Source organism: Setaria viridis, chromosome 3, assembly GCF_005286985.2.
Source record: "Setaria viridis chromosome 3, Setaria_viridis_v4.0, whole genome shotgun sequence".
Taxonomy (NCBI): domain Eukaryota; kingdom Viridiplantae; phylum Streptophyta; class Magnoliopsida; order Poales; family Poaceae; genus Setaria; species Setaria viridis.
The window spans coordinates 7901080-7918868 of NC_048265.2; the positions used below are offsets into that span (position 1 = coordinate 7901080).

At 46.2% G+C, this 17789-nt stretch overlaps 2 protein-coding genes across 4 annotated transcripts; both read left to right on the forward strand.

The window, feature by feature from the left end:
* The first annotated feature begins 5859 nt into the window (after positions 1-5859).
* LOC117848391 (uncharacterized) lies at positions 5860-12546 on the forward strand. 3 transcript variants are annotated; one of them, XM_034729784.2, is made up of 21 exons: positions 5867-6199; positions 6295-6357; positions 6541-6830; positions 6907-7003; positions 7082-7159; positions 7233-7292; positions 7400-7504; positions 7907-8017; positions 8388-8429; positions 8543-8650; positions 8765-8955; positions 9697-9977; positions 10061-10182; positions 10284-10326; positions 10443-10534; positions 11053-11101; positions 11379-11449; positions 11547-11666; positions 11813-11901; positions 12148-12193; positions 12284-12546. In XM_034729784.2, exons 1-21 carry the CDS (start codon positions 6050-6052, stop codon positions 12329-12331), a joined length of 2256 nt encoding a protein of 751 aa, XP_034585675.1. In that variant the 5' UTR covers positions 5867-6049; the 3' UTR covers positions 12332-12546. The 3 variants fall into 3 exon arrangements, 2 of the variants coding, with proteins under 2 accessions (XP_034585675.1, XP_034585676.1); XM_034729785.2 differs by having other exon boundaries at positions 5869-6199; positions 8765-8952; XR_004638879.2 differs by lacking the exons at positions 11547-11666; positions 11813-11901; positions 12148-12193; positions 12284-12546 and adding an exon at positions 10699-10820 and having other exon boundaries at positions 5860-6199.
* Positions 12547-13892: 1346 nt separating this feature from the next.
* Positions 13893-17599, forward strand: LOC117848392 (proline-rich receptor-like protein kinase PERK8). Its single transcript, XM_034729786.2, has 8 exons — positions 13893-15238; positions 15331-15744; positions 15828-15914; positions 16002-16072; positions 16163-16239; positions 16334-16481; positions 16851-17012; positions 17098-17599. Exons 1-8 carry the CDS (start codon positions 14575-14577, stop codon positions 17302-17304), a joined length of 1830 nt encoding a protein of 609 aa, XP_034585677.1. The 5' UTR covers positions 13893-14574; the 3' UTR covers positions 17305-17599.
* The last annotated feature ends 190 nt before the right edge of the window (positions 17600-17789 follow it).

Genomic DNA, 17789 nt, shown 5'->3' on the forward strand with positions numbered 1-17789 from the left:
TGGGCGAGCGGAAGGGGGAGGGGAGGGTAGCCAGGAGGAGGGGGTGCCGCTGCTCACTGAGAGAGAGGGGGGGGAGAGAGAGGAGGGGAGGTAGGAGCAGGAGGGGAGAAAGAGGAGCATGAGGCAGGAGCAGGAGATATTTCTAAGTATGCGGTGCTGATGAGGAGGAGACAAGGTGTGCGGGGTAGCGGTGGGACGGGAAAAAATCTAAGTGTACGGTGTGAAACCCCCTAGTACCGATTGGGGCTCCAACCGGTACTAGAGGTGACCCCTGGTACTAAATCCTGTAGTACCGAGTGACCCTCTAGTACCGGTTCGAGCCCCCAACCGGTACTAGAGGGCCCAAACTTGGATCCGGTACTAATGCCCCCTCTAGTACTGGGTCTAAATGTGATCGGTACTAATGTTAGTGACGAGAGGTCATATTTCTAGTAGTGTATTTCTACAAGTAAACGACACATTAGGCTAAAATGGTAAAATACAGTTCATTACTTTATAACCATCTTATTTTTCTACGTTTTCGCTCGTACGGATACAATACAACGCAGTTCCAAACAGGCCTATATATTATCCATCGATTTGATTTGGTTAAGCCCGACCGCTCCCTTAGGTCTAATTCCTGACCCGTCACTGAAGAGATGTATCATATAAAGTAATCTACACCTAATATTAAAGAGAGGATGTTTCTTTCAAACGTCAACCGTCGGGATATTTTGCAAATAAGCCCCTCATTTTTTTTAATCAACCCGCAGTCCAGCACTTGTCGTACGTCATCCTCATTTTGCACAAAACCCCCTGACCTTTCATGAAATCAACCCGCAATCCTTGGTTGTTTCTATCATATTTTACGAAAAGCCCCCTAAACTTTCATGGAATCAAACCGCAATCCCCTTTCCTTTTCCCTCTCTCCCCGACCGCAGGCGACCGCCGTCGGCCGCCCCACGTCCGGCTCCCTCCGCACGAAGGACAGTGATGGGGAGGAGGGTTGGATGCCGTCAAGCCAGCGAGGTAAGGAGAAGGTGCGAGGAGAAGGCCGGACGGGCCGCACCGCGCGAGATCCAGCCCGACCTCAGTTGCGGGCGAGCTCGGCACAGTGGAGAAGGGGCTTCGGTCGGCGAAGGCGACCGCCGCCGCCGCCGCTGCCCGCCCCACGCCCGGCTCCCTTCGCACCTCTCCATTGCGCCCCTTCCTCCTCCCTCTGGTGACGGCGCCCCTTCCTCCTTGCGCGTCCTGCATCCTCAGCGACCTCTTCCACGACAAGCCGGCGAGCAGCGCAGCCAGGGGCGTGCTCCCCTCGCTAGGTCAGGCAATGAGTGGTGTGGTGAGGTCGCACGAGCGGCCACCAGAGCCGTGCGGCGGCGGCTCCGACGTGGGCCACGAGTGGAGGAGCTAGGGGAGAAGAAAGAAGCAAGTTTTGGGGAGAAATTGCAGTGGCGTCGGAGAGGATAGCCAGCTGCAGCTGTCTTGTTTCGATTAGGAAGGACAGAGAAGGGAGAGGAGCTGATAGCGCTTACGGCTGCAGCTGATTGCTGCTACCTGTTAGAGGACTCCCGCGCGGCTGCGCCACCTGCCCGCCCGCCACAGCCGCCTGTGCTAAAGCTGCCTCAATTGCACTGCCGGCCTGTACGAACCAAGCTCCAATGGAAACCAATCCGAGAGAGGGAGGATCTCGTCGTCATCGCCGACTGTCGGCCACAAGCTTCCAGATTTGGACGAATAAATCAGAGCCGGCGGAATGAGCGGGTGAGGTCTAGAGAGGCAGGAGTGGTGAGGAAGAAATGCAACGCAGGGGAAGGATAAGGTTTGCAGAGGCCGAGACAGGGCCGTGAGGAACAAACGTGCCGCTTCAGGGGGATAAGGTTGTGCTTGTGCGTGATATATCCATAAGATGATAAATGAGCTACGGATGTATATGTCCATGCAGCCGGAAAAAAAGCCGATCAGTTAGGGATGTTTGGTTTCAGGCATAAATGAACGCTAATTCACGAGACGAATACTTTAAGCCTAATTAATTCATGATTGATCAAGAGCTGTGCTCGTCCCTGCTTCCGTCGATTCCAAGTGTGGGTCCTACGTAATAAATAGATGGCATCAAACCATCCACAAATGTCTTCTATTACTACTACTAGGGACAACACACCAACATATTGTGAAGCGAAGCAAACATATTAGGAACAAGCGAATAATAACGTGAGAGCAAGTAAGGACCCGTAGCAACGCACGGGTATTTCTGCATGTAAAGACTAAAGAGTGAAGGAGAAAAGGAAAAACTTAGGGCAAGTACATTGGTGTCGTCTAATAGGCGGTCTCATGCATTGACACGTAATCTTGAGACGATTCAACAGGCAACCCGTACAATGGGTTGTCCTATAAGTTGTCTGGTAGTGGTATATAATTCCTTAATTTGTGCATAAGAAAAATAAAATATTATGAGTTGCATGGCAACAATAACTCGTACAATGGTTGTTAGGGTAAGTACATTGCTACACGTCAGCGGTCTCATAGGTCGTCTCATGCAGTGCCACGTAGGATTTTTGATGATGTGGAGGAGAGAGAGCGAGGAGAGAAAAAGAGGTCGTTGCTTCGCGAAACAACCACCTCATGAGCTAAATTGTAGGACTACGAGATAGCTTAACAACCATTGTACGAGTTATTGTTGCCATACAACTCATAATATTTTATTTTTCTTATGCACAAATTAAGGAATTATATACCACTAACAGACAACTTATAGGACAACCCATTGTACAGGTTGCCTGTTAAATCATCTCAAGATTACGTGTCAATGCATGAGACCGACTATTAGACGACACCAATGTACTTGCCCTTAAGTTGTCTCGTAGTCCTACAATTTAGCTCATGAGGTGGTTGTTTCGCGAAGCAACGACCTCTTTCTCTCTCCTCGCTCTCTCTCCTACACATCATCAAAAATCCTACGTGGCACTCCATGAGACAACCTATGAGACCGCTGACGTGTAGTAATGTACTTACCTTTGTGTGAGGTACACGATTTTTATTCCGCCTACGAGATTGGCACGAAACCTGTGTAAAATTAGTTGTCTTGTAACTCGGGGAAACAAACTTTAGTTAGTCTAGCGGTAACACCGGACGATTCGTTGCTGCGTTGGACTCGCGTGCCGTATCCATGACGGACCGTACCGTAGGTACCATGCATATATATACACACACACATGACTACGTGACTCGCAACCTACGTAAAACAAATCTCAGCGTCATGATCTGCTCGGTCCGCTCCATGTCGATGGCGTCCTTGCGCAGCGTGATCCGATCCATGTCGACGGCATCGTCCTTGCCCAGCATGCTCCCGATCCGATCCATGTCGATGGCATCCTTGCCCACCGGCGTGATGAAGATGCAGCAGCTGCAGGAGGTGTTCAACTCGCAAGCCTTCATCTTCAGCCTCGCCCTAGTCGCCACCGCCGCCGCCTTGCTCGCCTCCTTCTACGCCGTCGGCACCGTCAAGCGCCGCCGTGCCGGCGGTCTCAAGCAGCAGCAGTCGCCGCAGCACGGCAGCGTGGCGGAGGGCACGGCGGCGCGTAGCAGCAGCACCGGCGGCGGTGATCACCGCGGAGAACCATCATCCGCGGCGGCGGCCGTGGGCGACACCACGTCGTCGGCGTCGTCCGGCAACCCTAGCAGCAGCAGCAGCAGATTAAGGAGCACCCGGGACGCCGCGACCTCGTCGATGTTGGATGACGACGACGAGGACTACGACGAGGAGTGCTCGGGCGACGAGGGCACGTCATGGGAGACGGAGTCGATGACGACGGGTGGCGGCAGCCGTGGAAGCCCTCCTTCGTTGTCCGATTGGCGTTGAATCGTGATCGATCGATGGATCCGTCCATTGCACATCGTCCAAGTACTTCCTACTCTACCTATAGCTAGCGAGCAGAGTAATGAATAAGAAAAAATGGATCATCTCTTTGATTATGTTGGCAGTGGCAACTTTTGTTTAATTTGGATTGAAAACAACTAACAGGCTGTTCGTTCTGTTAATTATTGTTTCCTTGCTTTTTTTATTTGCAAGTACTAGCTACTATATTAATCATAGTATTTATAAAAAGTAGGGTTCAAACACCAAGCAACGTACCATCTTGGATTGGATTACCAAGCAGAGCCCAGTAGTGTCTATATTAAGGATCAAGCATATCTCCATGCTTAGTTGGAAAATATACGAGTACACCAGTGCTAGCATTAATTGAATTAGCAATTAGCAAGAAAAAAGATTAGAAATAGGATGAGGGTTGGCAAGTTTTTTTTTGTGTAAGGACTAAAATTAAATCTTAAAATCAAATTGATCCCGGGATACAAGCGCAGCGCCTCTCAACAATCGGGCAGCTGTTGGCTTCTTGTGTGCAAGTGAATTATTGCCTAGTTACAGGGATATTACATGTTCTAACCTGAGTAGCTAGGGATTGGTTTATTCCATTCTGATCTCTTGCAATCTTGCAAACCGAGTAGTGGTTATTGCCCAGAAGAAGGTCGATTTCAGCGAGAATAGGCTGAAGAGTCCATGGAACGTTGTCTGTCTTCCTGTTAATGGCGTCAACAAGAGGGCGTCAACAGGAGTCTGGTTGTCCGTGGAGATGTTCAGATGGTGTAGACAGAGCAGGTCTGCTGTTTTGGCCGCCAGGTCTATTGCTGGCTTCGGCCTGGAGGCAAATTGGCTTTGATGTAGATACCTGAGTTGTGAGCAGCGAGATGCTGGCTGGCAGTCATTTGGATCTGTTCTTCTCCTGCAAAAGTAGAGGGTAATAGCTGTCTGGATGTCAGCGGTATATTGTATGATGGAGTATGTATATTGTATGATGGAGTACCAGCTGAACCTCCACTTTGCCCTGTTGAAACGGCAACTGTTTCTTGCCTTCCGTAAATACCGTAGCCTGGTGCATAAAGAATGGAACAGTTGGTCCGAAGCTGAGTGAGGAGTATCTGCTGCGAACCATTGCCGTTCGGAGAGGCCCCATTGTTCGGAGAGGTGCATATCCGTCGTCTCCTGTTGCCATTGCTTGCGGTAGAAGTCACCACATGAATGTTTTGATCTTTGATGGCATATTCTTGTGCTTCTTTTCTTTTTCAGAAAGCTAAGAATATGTGATGTTAATCTTCTAGGACTTTTGTGTTGGAATGGGCCTCTGTTCCTGCATTGAGAGAGTAAGGTTAGGAACACTCACCTGACGAGGAGGGAAAGGTTAGGAGAGAAGGGAAAGGTAGGACGGGATACACGTTAAATTGGTGACTATCATGGAGTATCCGCTATCAGCGGCAATTATATACATGCTACTAAGGTTCGCATTTTATTATTAATGACATAATAATATTAATAACACTGTCATAAATCAAACTGTGCTGAGCTCCTCCGTCACCGCCTCCACCACTGCCAACCTACAACCACCTCCCATCCTAACTATCTCTCTTCCTCACCCCAACCACTAGCACATCCCACCAATATTCTCCGCCAACTCACCTCTCTATCCATAACCCGCTACTAAATTGTTGTCGCCAGCGCCATTACCTTGCATCGTAACGCTGACAGTAGATATGGAGTGCCACGTTGTAAGGCCGTACGTGAACGTACGTGTCCGTCTGCCACTGTCTGCTAGCACCACGCGATAAGGAAATGATTTAAACATTATTTTTGGAAAGTATAGCTACAGTTATAATTTTGTCTTTAGAAAGAACGTCTGGGTTGTTTTCTATTCTAAGCATAGCACCATGCTTATTTTTCTTTTGTTTTTTGAAAGTAAATAATGTGAATAATCTTATTTTCTCGGTTGGCTTGTTATTTTGGGCTCTTCTCCTCCCACCTCCACACAGACTTGAGACTAGTCCAGTCTCCAGTCTCCAGTCTCCAGTCTCTGCCGCCCCGTCCTCCCTCCCTTGCAGGCTTGCAGCCCCGTCCACCGTCCTCCCCTCCCCTCCCCTCCCCCTTCCCTCCTAGCCTCCTGCTAGGGCAGGGCCGGCGCCGGCAGGGTAGGGTTTCGCGTCCCTCGCGCCCATCCTTCCCCGCCCGCATCCCGCACCCGCCATGGCCGATCCCGACGAGCTCGGCCGGCGGCTCGCCGCGGTCGGCGTCTCCGAGCCTCCTGCCGCCGCGGCCGCGCTCGAGAGCAGCAACAACAACCTCTTCCAGGTGATGCGCGCCGTGGAGGACGCGGAGGCGACCATCCGCCAGCAGGTATACCCCCGTCTCTCCTGAATGAATGCTCCGCTGCCGAGTGATGGATTTCAGTCGAGTGACCGACGCCCCTCCTCTCCTCTCCCCATCTCCAGCTGGAGGAGAACAGCCGGTTGAAGGACGAACTGATGCTCAAGACGCAGGAGCTCCACAGAATTGTAAGCCCCTTCTACTCGTGCCCGATCCAAATCCCCCACTCCGGGGAACAACTGTCACTGTCTATGCTGTCTGCACGAACGAAACCAACTAATGCAGCAGAGGATTCCCTTTTTGATTTCAATTTTCCTTATTATGCGTTATCATGCCGTGCGCCTAACAGCTTTAACCTGTGCCCAACCCAGAGGTCGGAAGCCACGAACACAAACCAAACTTCCTCTCGTGGGATCCATCAGGATCGCACCCTGGACAGCAACACAAACGCCTTCTCCAGTGCTCCGCTTGGGAGTACCGCAGAGTCCTTCAAATGGGGAGCTGGGGAGCCCATGCTGCAGGATGCTATGAGGCACAGGTACCTCGAGGCCACCCAGTCTAATGGAATTCCCAGGAAATTTTCGGGGGACCAGAGCGCCGCTGACAGTGCATTCCCATCTCAACTATCGACTCCGTCATCTCGTTCCCTTTCACCAACTAGGTGCATTCCGAATCCAACCTCTCTTATGATAGCCTTACATTTTCTTTTTTTACCTTGACCAACCCTTTCCTTGTAGGCACCGCAAAGAACCGGACTATGATTCTAGGTTCAACTTATCTGGACAAGGTGTGCTGCCTGTTTCAGAGCTCAACTCAAACGCCATCTGGAAGCAGGTATCGACTAGTTCGCTTTGCCTGTCATTGCCATTTCTTTCTATTCGCTCTTCTTGATGAAGCTACTTCCTTCCACAGGATCTTCTTGCTAAGGTTAAAGAACATGAGGAGGAGATTGCACAGTTGAGAAGGCACCTTTCTGATTACTCTGTGAAGGTGACTATGCACATCTAAGAATCTTTTCCCCGTACGTTTCTTCTTCAATCTTGACTCATATCATTTTTAACAGGAAACCCAAATACTTAATGAGAAACATCTCTTGGAGAAACGGATTGCATATATGCGCATGGTAAGCGAATTTCTTTTTGGTCCTATCAGGCATTAACTACTATCTTGGAGTGCACGAACCAATGCATCAACTGTTTCCTTTTTCTTTTCTTTTTTTTCTTTTACCAGGCGTTCGATCAGCAGCAGCAAGATTTGGTTGATGCTGCATCGAAAGCTTTGTCTTACAGACAAGACATTATTGAAGAAAACATCCGTCTGACATACGCATTGCAGGTAACTGTTTTTAACCAAAGCTATTGTATCATATCCTAAAGTTCTGAGAGCCATTAATTTCCTCATTTGCTTGCTTTGATCCCAATATTCAGTTGTAATCAATTCATTTTTCATTGTATTTGTTTTTTGTATTTCTTTAGTTTCTGTAGTAAACTGCAGCATTCATATATAATCATATTACTGAATGAACATCCTTTCTGATTTATGAAGCAACTAGATTCTGTGCAGAAGTGTTTACTGATTTCTGTTAAAGTCACTTCATTATCAGGGTCATTCTTACTTATTCTATTTGGAAAAGCTAGACATGCACAAATACAATGCAATGAATTTTCTTTGTCAAACCTCATTGTCTGGATTTGGCAAAGTAAAATGAAGAACGCTGAGTTCTACTTTATTCCATAGGCAGCACATCAAGAGAGATCAACATTCGTTCAGTCTTTATTGCCTCTTCTATCAGAATATAACCTTCAGCCTTCTGTTCTTGATGCTCAATCCATTGTCAGCAATCTGAAGGTATGTGCTGTTGTGATTAGTTGCTTGTTTGGTATTGATTAAATACCCTCTTTTGCACTAAGTTAGCTTACCCGTGGTGAATTGGGAGCTTCTTTGTATATGTACACGGGGAAATTACTTGGCTTGGTTGGATAGATGCCATTCATACTGAGATGAAGCTAAACTCCATCTTAGTGAGCTTATGCTAAATTTACTGGGAGTATCTTCTAATTTTAGATATATAGTATCCCTGCTACAGAAGAGAGAAACGATTAACATACTAGTTGCAAAACAATCAAGAAACGAAATTAAATAAAGTCCCTTGATTTTTCTTCTCCCTTGCTTGGTTGAAGCAGGCCCTCTTAGTTAAACTTTCATTTTCATCTTGTAGGTTCTGTTTAAGCATTTGCAAGAAAAACTTATTATTACTGAGGTGAGTCACATCCATCCTTATTTATATGTATCTTGTGAAACTGGAGCTAGTATAAACCTGCTGCCTGGTTAGTTATGCTTGCCAAGTGTATCACAGAAACTTGGATGTTGTAGGAGAAACTTAAGGAATCACAATACCAGATTACTCCATGGCGTGCTGAATCTTCAAATAATACAAGTGCTGCTGCGCAGTCACCTTCTCATCCTACTGGAAATGCATTGGTACCTCTATATGTTTCTATGCTTTTTGTCATATACTCTCGGAATGCATGCATAATTGCATATTCCAACTTTTATCACTTATTTCAAAGAAAAAACTTTTATCACATTTCCCAGGTAAAAGCCAACCTTGACATTGTGCCCCAGCAAGCATATTCTCATGTTCGGTCTCCAGCTTCTTCTCCTGTTCGAGCTAGACGGGACTGGGATTTGTTAGGGAATGAAAGCCGTCAGGCCATTCAAAGTGAGGTTGCCACAACGAATGCAGAGCATGATAACATTGGAAGGACCTCTCCTTCAACCAGGTTGCCAGTGGTTATTTCAACAATTCAATTGGATGGCGTTTTAGCTATTTCTTGCGATTGAACAATTATTTGTTTTTAAGGAAAAACAGTAGGGGAGGCCCCTACTGTGCTAGATATATATTATAAATATAGAAAGGAGTAAAAGGACTATACAAAGGGGGGAAAAGGAGAAACAAAATGTATTTTTTTATATGTTAAGTGTACTTATTCCCCTGCTCTTTTTCGTCTGATGTTGAATTTTTGTAGTCTTCACGACATGACCTGACCACTACTTATAATTTTGTACCAAAACACACTAATAAAACTATTGCTTATAATTCTGTACCAAGACACACTAATAAGACTATGTTTTATGAAACCATTTCCGAACTTATGATTTTTTAACATAGTACTCTTACTATTTTGTTTCGCTATTGTTATTTTTCTTTCTTTCTTTCTTTCTCTTTGGTATACGCGGCCCTTCTTGGATTTGGGGACTGAAGGCTTTGTTGTTATACTCATGGTTACGATTTTGTTAGTTTTTCTACAGCATATATTCGATTATTTCAAATAGAAGAAGAATGGATTAAGTATATTGGTTGTTTAGAACATTAAATATGCTGCTCTTCAAGTGTTGAGAATTGGAAAAGTGAAAGTTTGCTTAAGAAACAAAACGTTCTTGTGGTCATACAACTATGGCAATGAGTTGCGTGCCATTGTGTTGAGATATACTGAAACTTTGATGTTCCTTCTAATGTTTTGCAGCAACCACAATATGAAGGATGTCCCTCAAGGAACTGAACATGATTCGCGTGCTGTTCGATTTAACATTGAATCCAAGGATCAAAACCCATCATTCAAGGACCTTATTAGGAGTGATGCCTCAGAAAATCTGGAGGGAGCTGAAGCCCAAATTCCACAAGAACCTTCTGCACAATGGGAGTCTGAAGGCTCACCTAATTTGGCATCTGGCCTTGATGATGCAAATCCGCAATACCCTTATCTTCCTACCGTCCTTGAGGAGCCTAGTTCTTCTTTTTCCGAAGGTGTTGCATCTTTAAATTCGTGCATCCAGCCTACCCTATTACCATCAGTTCTGATGGTAAACAACATTGTTATGAATGGGCAGTTGCAGAGGATGATCCATTGCCAGCCATAGATGGGCTACGAATCACAGGTGAAGCCTTTCCTGGAAGAGAACTTCAAGCTAGTGGGTACTCCATCAATGGGACCACAAGTTGTAATTTTGAGGTGCGCTCTATTGCCTTTGCCATCCACTTTCTGAATACACTTAATTCTTCTGTATTCATCATAATCTGCGTTTTTTTTGCAAATTCTTTTTGTGCTCACAGTGGGTACGTCATTTGGATGATGGATCAGTAAATTTCATAGAAGGTACCTTTTCTTGAGATGCAAGATAGAAGTGCTGCTTGATAGCTTGTGGCATTTTTGTTTCATTTTGGATGTACTTTTAAAATTTTGTATTTATCATTTTTTGTTTGCTGGTGCAGGTGCACGGCAGCCCACCTATCTAGTAACCGCTGATGATGTGGACTCTGTACTAGCGATTGAAGTCCAGCCTCTGGATGACAGAAAAAGAAAGGTATATCTTTGCTACATGTGCTGGCCATTCTTAAACAGCATTTTCTTTTCATTCTTACATTTTTTGGATTTAATAACTATGACAACTTTTGCTTCTCGGATATTAGATGATGGGTACCTGTCTGCAGTGATATTAGCTTCATACTAGTGACTTCTGTTTTGTAGTGTATACTGAGAAGCAAATGGATAAAAATACAGTCCAATTTGCTGAAAACCTGAGAGGCAGTTTTCTTAATTGAAATTCGCAATAACTGGAAGGTGGCAAAAGCTGTGATTAAATTTGTATGGTATGTTTTCTTTATCGGTCAGATAAAAAATGTTAAAGGAGAGCTAATTCTATTGTTTGCGGAAAAATATAAAGGTGTGCTTTTGGTTAGAATTCATATCGCTGCTCATTAGTAATCTGCTGGTAGAGTGCTGACACGTAGTTGATGGTTTGAAAACAGTAACATGAATGATTGTTACTGCAAATGGGATGCTGGAAAACACTTGGTTAATTGAAAATCGCTTTTCTTGTAGGGGGAGATTGTGAAGGTTTATGCTAATGATCAAAGAAAAATTACATGTGGTAAGTTTCCTGAGATGGTTCGTTCTTATAGTAGGGGACACCATCTTTTCTTCTTCTTTTAGTTGCACCCCATACCTTTCTAAAACGATTGGGTACTGAGCTCCATTTCTTCTTAAGAATAAGAATATTGCCAGAATAATGTGAGGTCTGGGATGATTGTTTGTAACGGCAGTGAGAGAGAAGAATCATATTATGGTGTACAGGGGTTAAAGTTTCCTTTTTTTTCTTTTGGCCTATTTGATATATCTCAGTATTAGAATAACCCATATTTGTGCAGATCCTGAAACCAAGGAGCTTATCAAGAAAATTCTTTCTATGGGGCATGTGTCTTATGAAGTTTTGTTACCTGTACGTCCCCATATCTTCTCAAATTGTCTGCCAAAAGCACTCTTGCTACGCCTTTTTCAATGCCATATAACCATGCAAACATCAAACTATTTTACAGGTTAGGTTTTTAGATATGTGGGAACCAGCTGTCTTGGCAATAAAGAGGGAAGGTTACAGCATTAAGTGTAATGGACAGCGTGGTGTCGTCGTTACAGAGAAATTCCAGCAATCCATGACTGTATGGTTCCCAAAACCGTTGTCCTTAAAAATTACTGTGTTTTATTTCCCCCCAAAAAACTGTGTTTATGTGATACTCAATTATTTAAATAGAAAACTGTCTTGGATTAGCTGCATGAACTAACTAATCTTGTGCATTTTTCACAGATCAATGTCCCATATGGTCGTCCTACTGAATTTTCAATTGTGTCTGCTGATGGTGCTGAGTACAATCTAAAGCCTGCAGAAAATGCCCCGTGAGTTTCATACTAATCACTGGCACTATTTGTTACGTAGCAGTATATTGCCGTTTTTGCCTTTTGGTGCATCAATTTACTACTAAGAGCATGTCAGAATCCGTCAGTGTGACTTCACCAGATGAATGCATGACATCAATTATTCTTGTTACTTTTGCATTTGTGGTAGTTATTTTTAGAGTGATGGCCTAGGTCATAACAATGGCATAACAGAGTTACTAACTGAAAATTTAAAAAAATTTCCAGATCACGAGATGCCATTGTTCTAATATTAAGGCTGTTCAGAATGAAGGTACATGTCCGTTTCTCACTGAATTTTTAGATTAAAAATTTTAATTTGTAATGCATCGATGATAATTTCGGAATGTGTGTGTGCCTGCAGGCCGTTGAGAAGAGTAAAGGAAGAAGAAAGGGCATATTCTTCAAGTAGTCTCTGTAGTAGTATTAGGTAGTGGCATGGCATGTTGTGTGTTTGTATTTACCTACGTTCGCGAGTCTTTGTATGTAGAAGGAAAGTGTGAGTTGTTTGATGTGCCGGTATCTGTAAAGGTTCCATCCGATTCAATTCGATTCAATTGGCACCACACCCAATTTTGTCTCATTGTAAAGAGGGATGAATTCAATTTTAGAACCACTGCAGTTTCATCTCGTTTCATTGGGGGTAAGTTAACTTACTACCTCCTGGGCAGTAGCAACGATGCTCCGGCGGGCCTGATCTCCACTGCCAGATTGTAGAACTTGATGGGTGTTGCCGTAAAACAGAAGCAATTCAGATTAGATATCAGCTGGGGGTAATCTGGTGCCCTACACATTTACTAGATTCCTAGCAAAGTGGCACTTGATCATTATGTCTGGTCTGGCTGCGTGCATCCATCCAATGATCCAATCATTCAATCTCCACTCCAAGCAACTCATTGCCAAGAATGGTAGTTTGGTTATCTGTCTGTTGATTTTGGTAAAGATGTCAAATTTTCACCATCTATTTTGCTCAAAGACGCGTGCTCAGTTGTTCATTGTTTTGCCCTTTTGGAGTCAAAAAAAAAAAAACCAAAGCGCTTTGCAAATGTGATTGGGCCTTTTGATCCCTGTGTTAGTGGAATGCAATCCGCATGCGGAGCAACTTAATGAGTGAGGGCGCGCCAGCAAAGCAGCGGGGCCGGGCAAGTGCCTTATCTGGTTGGCTTTGGATGACAGGAATCTACATCGGAAGCAAAAGTATGAAACGAATCATCCTTGACGCCGCTTGCATTTACTGAAGATTTCAAGGTTCATGCATGGTCCAAGTAGAATTTATGTACATTCCCAACTAAACTCAGCAAAGTTGGTAGTTCTGCCTAGACAAACAACTCAAAAACTGTGGACAGAGGGGGGAAAAAGTCGAACCTCCAGGGAAAGACCCGTGGGTATTGTAACCATAGGGGCCAAGAAATATCCCGAAAGCTGGCCTGTCGTATTTTCTAGCAAGCTGAATCGTTTATGTGAATCTCTACGAAATTCCGTTAAAATAGATGCAAATTGTATAGGGCTTAGAGCCATAGACTAACAGTTTCTAACATATACATGATGAAAAATGTTTTCACGAGAGATCATTTATTTTTATGCCATGCATTATACGCTCCCTGTGATCCTGAACGTGAACACATTCTTTCTTTGTCACTGTACAAATTTTCTGATGCAATCTAAAGATAGAAAGTGACAAAGTTTGGCAGCAAATTCCTAAATCAAACTTACATTGAAGGACACGGTTGGTGACCCGTGTACCAAAACTTGTTTGGCAACTGTATAGTATAGGAGTGTGCACGTAGCTAAGATAAGTTGGATCACACCGGCCCCGTGAAAGAATCACTATTGTATGTAATCTCTTGCTGGATGGAGAGGGGCACAGTCATTATTCTGGTCTCCCAACCCTGCCCACTGCCAGGCCCAGCACTCCAACCCCACAGCCACAGGCCACAGCAGGAGGAGAAGAGGTGAACAGGTCACACAGCGCAGCACTGGTCCAAGTCCAACGACCGACGGACCGACCGACCGGCGGCCCCCAGCGGACGGAACGGAAGAGGAATCATCATCGCGTCGTCCACTCCCTCCAGCTCCTCCCATTGTCCGCTGCTGCCACTTCCATTCCGTGCCACTTGGGTACTTGGGTTGCCTTCTTCAACCTCCCTCTCAATCTCACTCAATCTGGCATCTTTCCCCACCTTTCCCCCTTCCCTTGGTTTGGTAGATAGATTCATTGGTTGCTCTCCCTGAGCTGGAGACTGAGAGACTGGAGCTGCCATGAATGGAAATGAAATGAAATCTCCACCCCACTGATCTTTCTGGCCGTTCCTCTTCCTCGGGGGAGGAGAGGAGAGTGGGGGAAAAGAGGCCGTCGAATTCTTGCATCGTCGTCTTCTCGCTTTGCTTGGCGTTAGTTCCACTTGCACACCATTCAATTCGGTTTCTCTGGTGGCGTCCGCAAGTCAAGTCCACCTCGTCAAAGCAACCAAAACCCCCTTTTCTCCCTCTCTTTCCCTCTCTCCTGCCATCATAGTCAAGCAAGCTCCCATTTTTCATTCACTGCATTCGATTGGGTTTCCTTGCAGCAGCCGCCGCCCTCCCTCTGCCATGTCCGGCACCGCCACCACGGCGGCGACGCAGCGCGAGCCCAACCACCTCCCGAAAGCCTGATTCATGGCCCCCGCCCCGTCCCCGGCGCCAGCCGCGTCGTCGCGGCCCACTGCCACACCGGCCGACCCCGCTGCCACTCCACCTGCCGCGGCCGCGCCCCCGCCCGCCTCCCCGCCGCCGCGCGCCGCCCCTCCGTCCTCCCGCTCGCAGGCTCCTCCACCTCCGCGACCTACTGCCTCGCCGCCGCCCGCCCCGGCGCGGCCAGTTGCTCCTGCTCCAAGGCCGCCGCCGCTCGCGCCCCCTCCGACGTCCCCGCCGCCGTCTACCCCTCCGGCGCCCTCGCTCTCTCCGCCAAGAACGCATCCGCCAGAGTCTCCGGCCCCTGCGTCACCTCCCGTCGGCGCTTCGCCGCCCGTACCGGTGCCATCAGCGCCGACGAGGCACAAGCCATTGCCTACGCCTGCCACTGCGGCTGACCCGGCGCACACGAGCAAGAACCCAAATCCCAGCAAGCCGTCCAGCTCGGGCCCGCCCCCCGGGAGCCCATCCGCCCCACTTGGCGGCCGTGGTGTCATCGTAGCCATCGCTGCGGTGCTCGCTGTTCTTGTGCTTAGCCTCATAGTCACAGCAGTTTGGTTCGCCAACAAGCGCAAGAGGAAGCGAAAGGATGGTTACAGAGCTGATTTCATGTCGCCTACATCGCCTTTTTCTTCGAACCAACCTTCAAGTAATTTGTTTATGCATTTCGCTTAACATAGTATGCAACTCTGCCGATAGCAACACCACGGCCACTAATACATGTTTTCCCACTTTCTTCAGGTGGTTCAGCAAATGTAGGCTCGTCAATTGATCCTTCTGTCCACACCAGCTATAGCGCGGGGAGCCCCAGGCTGAAACAATGCTTGTCCGATATCAGCATGGGAAACTCCAGGTTCTTCTCATATGAGGAGCTGTATCAGATTACTGACGGTTTCTCAGCCCAGAAGCTTCTAGGTGAGGGAGGCTTTGGATCGGTGTACAAGGGCCGCCTGCCAGATGGTACATACGTCGCCATTAAACGACTAAAGGATGGTGGCGGACAAGGGGAACGTGAGTTCCAGGCTGAAGTGGAGATAATTAGTCGGGTGCATCACCGTCACTTGGTTTCTCTTGTGGGATATTGCATTTCCAATGACCAAAGATTACTTGTATATGACTTTGTGCCTAATAACACCCTACATTATCATCTTCACGGTATGCTATAGCCCTTTCCTACATTTTTGCAAGAGCATTTCCATCTTCTGCCAGTAAAAGATGAATTGATCTTACAATCACAGGACAAGGAATGCCTGTGTTAAAATGGTCCACCAGGATTAAAATTGCTGCCGGTGCTGCTCGTGGAATTGCTTACTTGCATGAAGATTGTAACACTCCTTCCTACTTGTCCTTTTTGCAGTGTTCATTTCCATCTATTTTTGTGTGTTAAACACTTTTTTTTTACCCTTTTGCAGGCCATCCAAGGATAATTCATCGAGACATCAAGTCCTCAAACATTTTGTTGGATAACAACTTTGAGGCAAAGGTAACTACATTCCCTAAATGACCCTGATTTTCCACCACAATATAGTAACTATATTTAATTTGCTGATTGAATGATATCCATGAGTTCTAGGTGGCTGATTTTGGTCTTGCGAGGTTGGCATTGGATGCTGTAACACATGTAACAACCCGTGTTATGGGCACATTTGGGTGAGTTAACTGCTGTCATATTTCAAAGAGGACGTCAATATATGACATAATCATACAGAATTCATGGCTGCATTTTTTCTCTCCTCCCTTTCAGGTACATGGCTCCGGAGTATGCATCAAGCGGCAAATTGACCGAGAGATCGGATGTATTCTCTTTTGGTGTAGTCCTCTTAGAGCTTATTACTGGTCGAAAACCTGTTGATGCATCGAGACCGCTGGGTGACGAGAGCCTCGTCGAGTGGGTGAGTTTTAGCGAATAGCAATGAACTTATTTCTTAAAGCCTGGTCTCTGTAGCACTTTTTGTTCACTATGATTTTTGGGACTTCCTATTCTCAGGCAGCGTAAGCTTGTTCACTTTTATTTCTATTCTAGAGCACTTTGGTATGCTCATTTTTGGACGGCAAAGGACTCATTATACGTGAATGATATAACCATAGGCATTATCTTCAAGATAGCGAACCGATCATGATGTCTGCAACAGCCAACAGCATAGTAGCTACAGCTTGTCAATGTTTAAAGAATTGTTGCATTCCTGCACCATTAAAGGTTTCTTTTCAATTTACAAACTACAACAGTTGTTGGTTGATTCCCCTTTCCCAATTATTCGCAGGCTAGGCCATTGCTTTCTCGAGCTCTGGATACAGGCGATTTGGAAGGGTTGGTTGACCCCAGGCTTGAGAAGCAGTTGGATGTACCGGAGATGTTCCGTATGATCGAGGCTGCTGCAGCCTGCATTCGGCACTCAGCATCAAGGAGGCCCAGAATGAGCCAGGTACTCAAAAGCAATCACATGGTTTTTGTGTTGGCTCATTCATGAATCTGAAGATGACATTTGTGCTGTTTTCGATTTGGTTCAGGTGGTGCGGGTTCTTGAAAGCTTAGCGGACATTGACCTAACAAATGGAGTTCAGCCTGGGCAAAGCCAGCTTTTCAACGTGGCCAACACGGCGGAGATCAGGATGTTCCAGCGGATGGTGGCCGGTGCTCAAGATGACAGCTCCGACTTGAGCCTATACGGTTGGAGTAGAGGCACTGACGCCGCCCCGGATTCCAGGATCTTGTGACGATGGCCTTCTAAGCTTCTTCTGACTGTGTCTGTAGTGACCCTTCAGTTACAGGACTAGCGAATTCAGGTGGTTGTATCGAGTGGAAGTGGTTCCCTGACCGACCTTAAATTCTTTAGGAAATCAAAGTGATCTGTAGATTACACGGGTGAGATAGTGTTTTTTCTCTTTGCCTTTGTATTATGAAAGAAGAGATTGATTGATCACGATTTATGCAGATTTTTTGAGACACTGAAAAACATTGTAGAGAAACGCATGGCAGGCAGGCATCTTTCAACTTGTCTGTTTCTTTCAACTTGTTGTCTGTTCCTTGGGACTGGAGAAGGACGTTGTTGGTGTTTCTCGAGTCAATCTGAACCAAACATGAGAATGCTTCCGTTGATGGCGCCGCGGCTGCCGTCCAGTCCTAACTCGCCTAACCATCACGGTCTGCATTCTGCAAAGGATGTCTCTCTTTCCTGGTCTTCTGATCTCCTCCTTCCAGA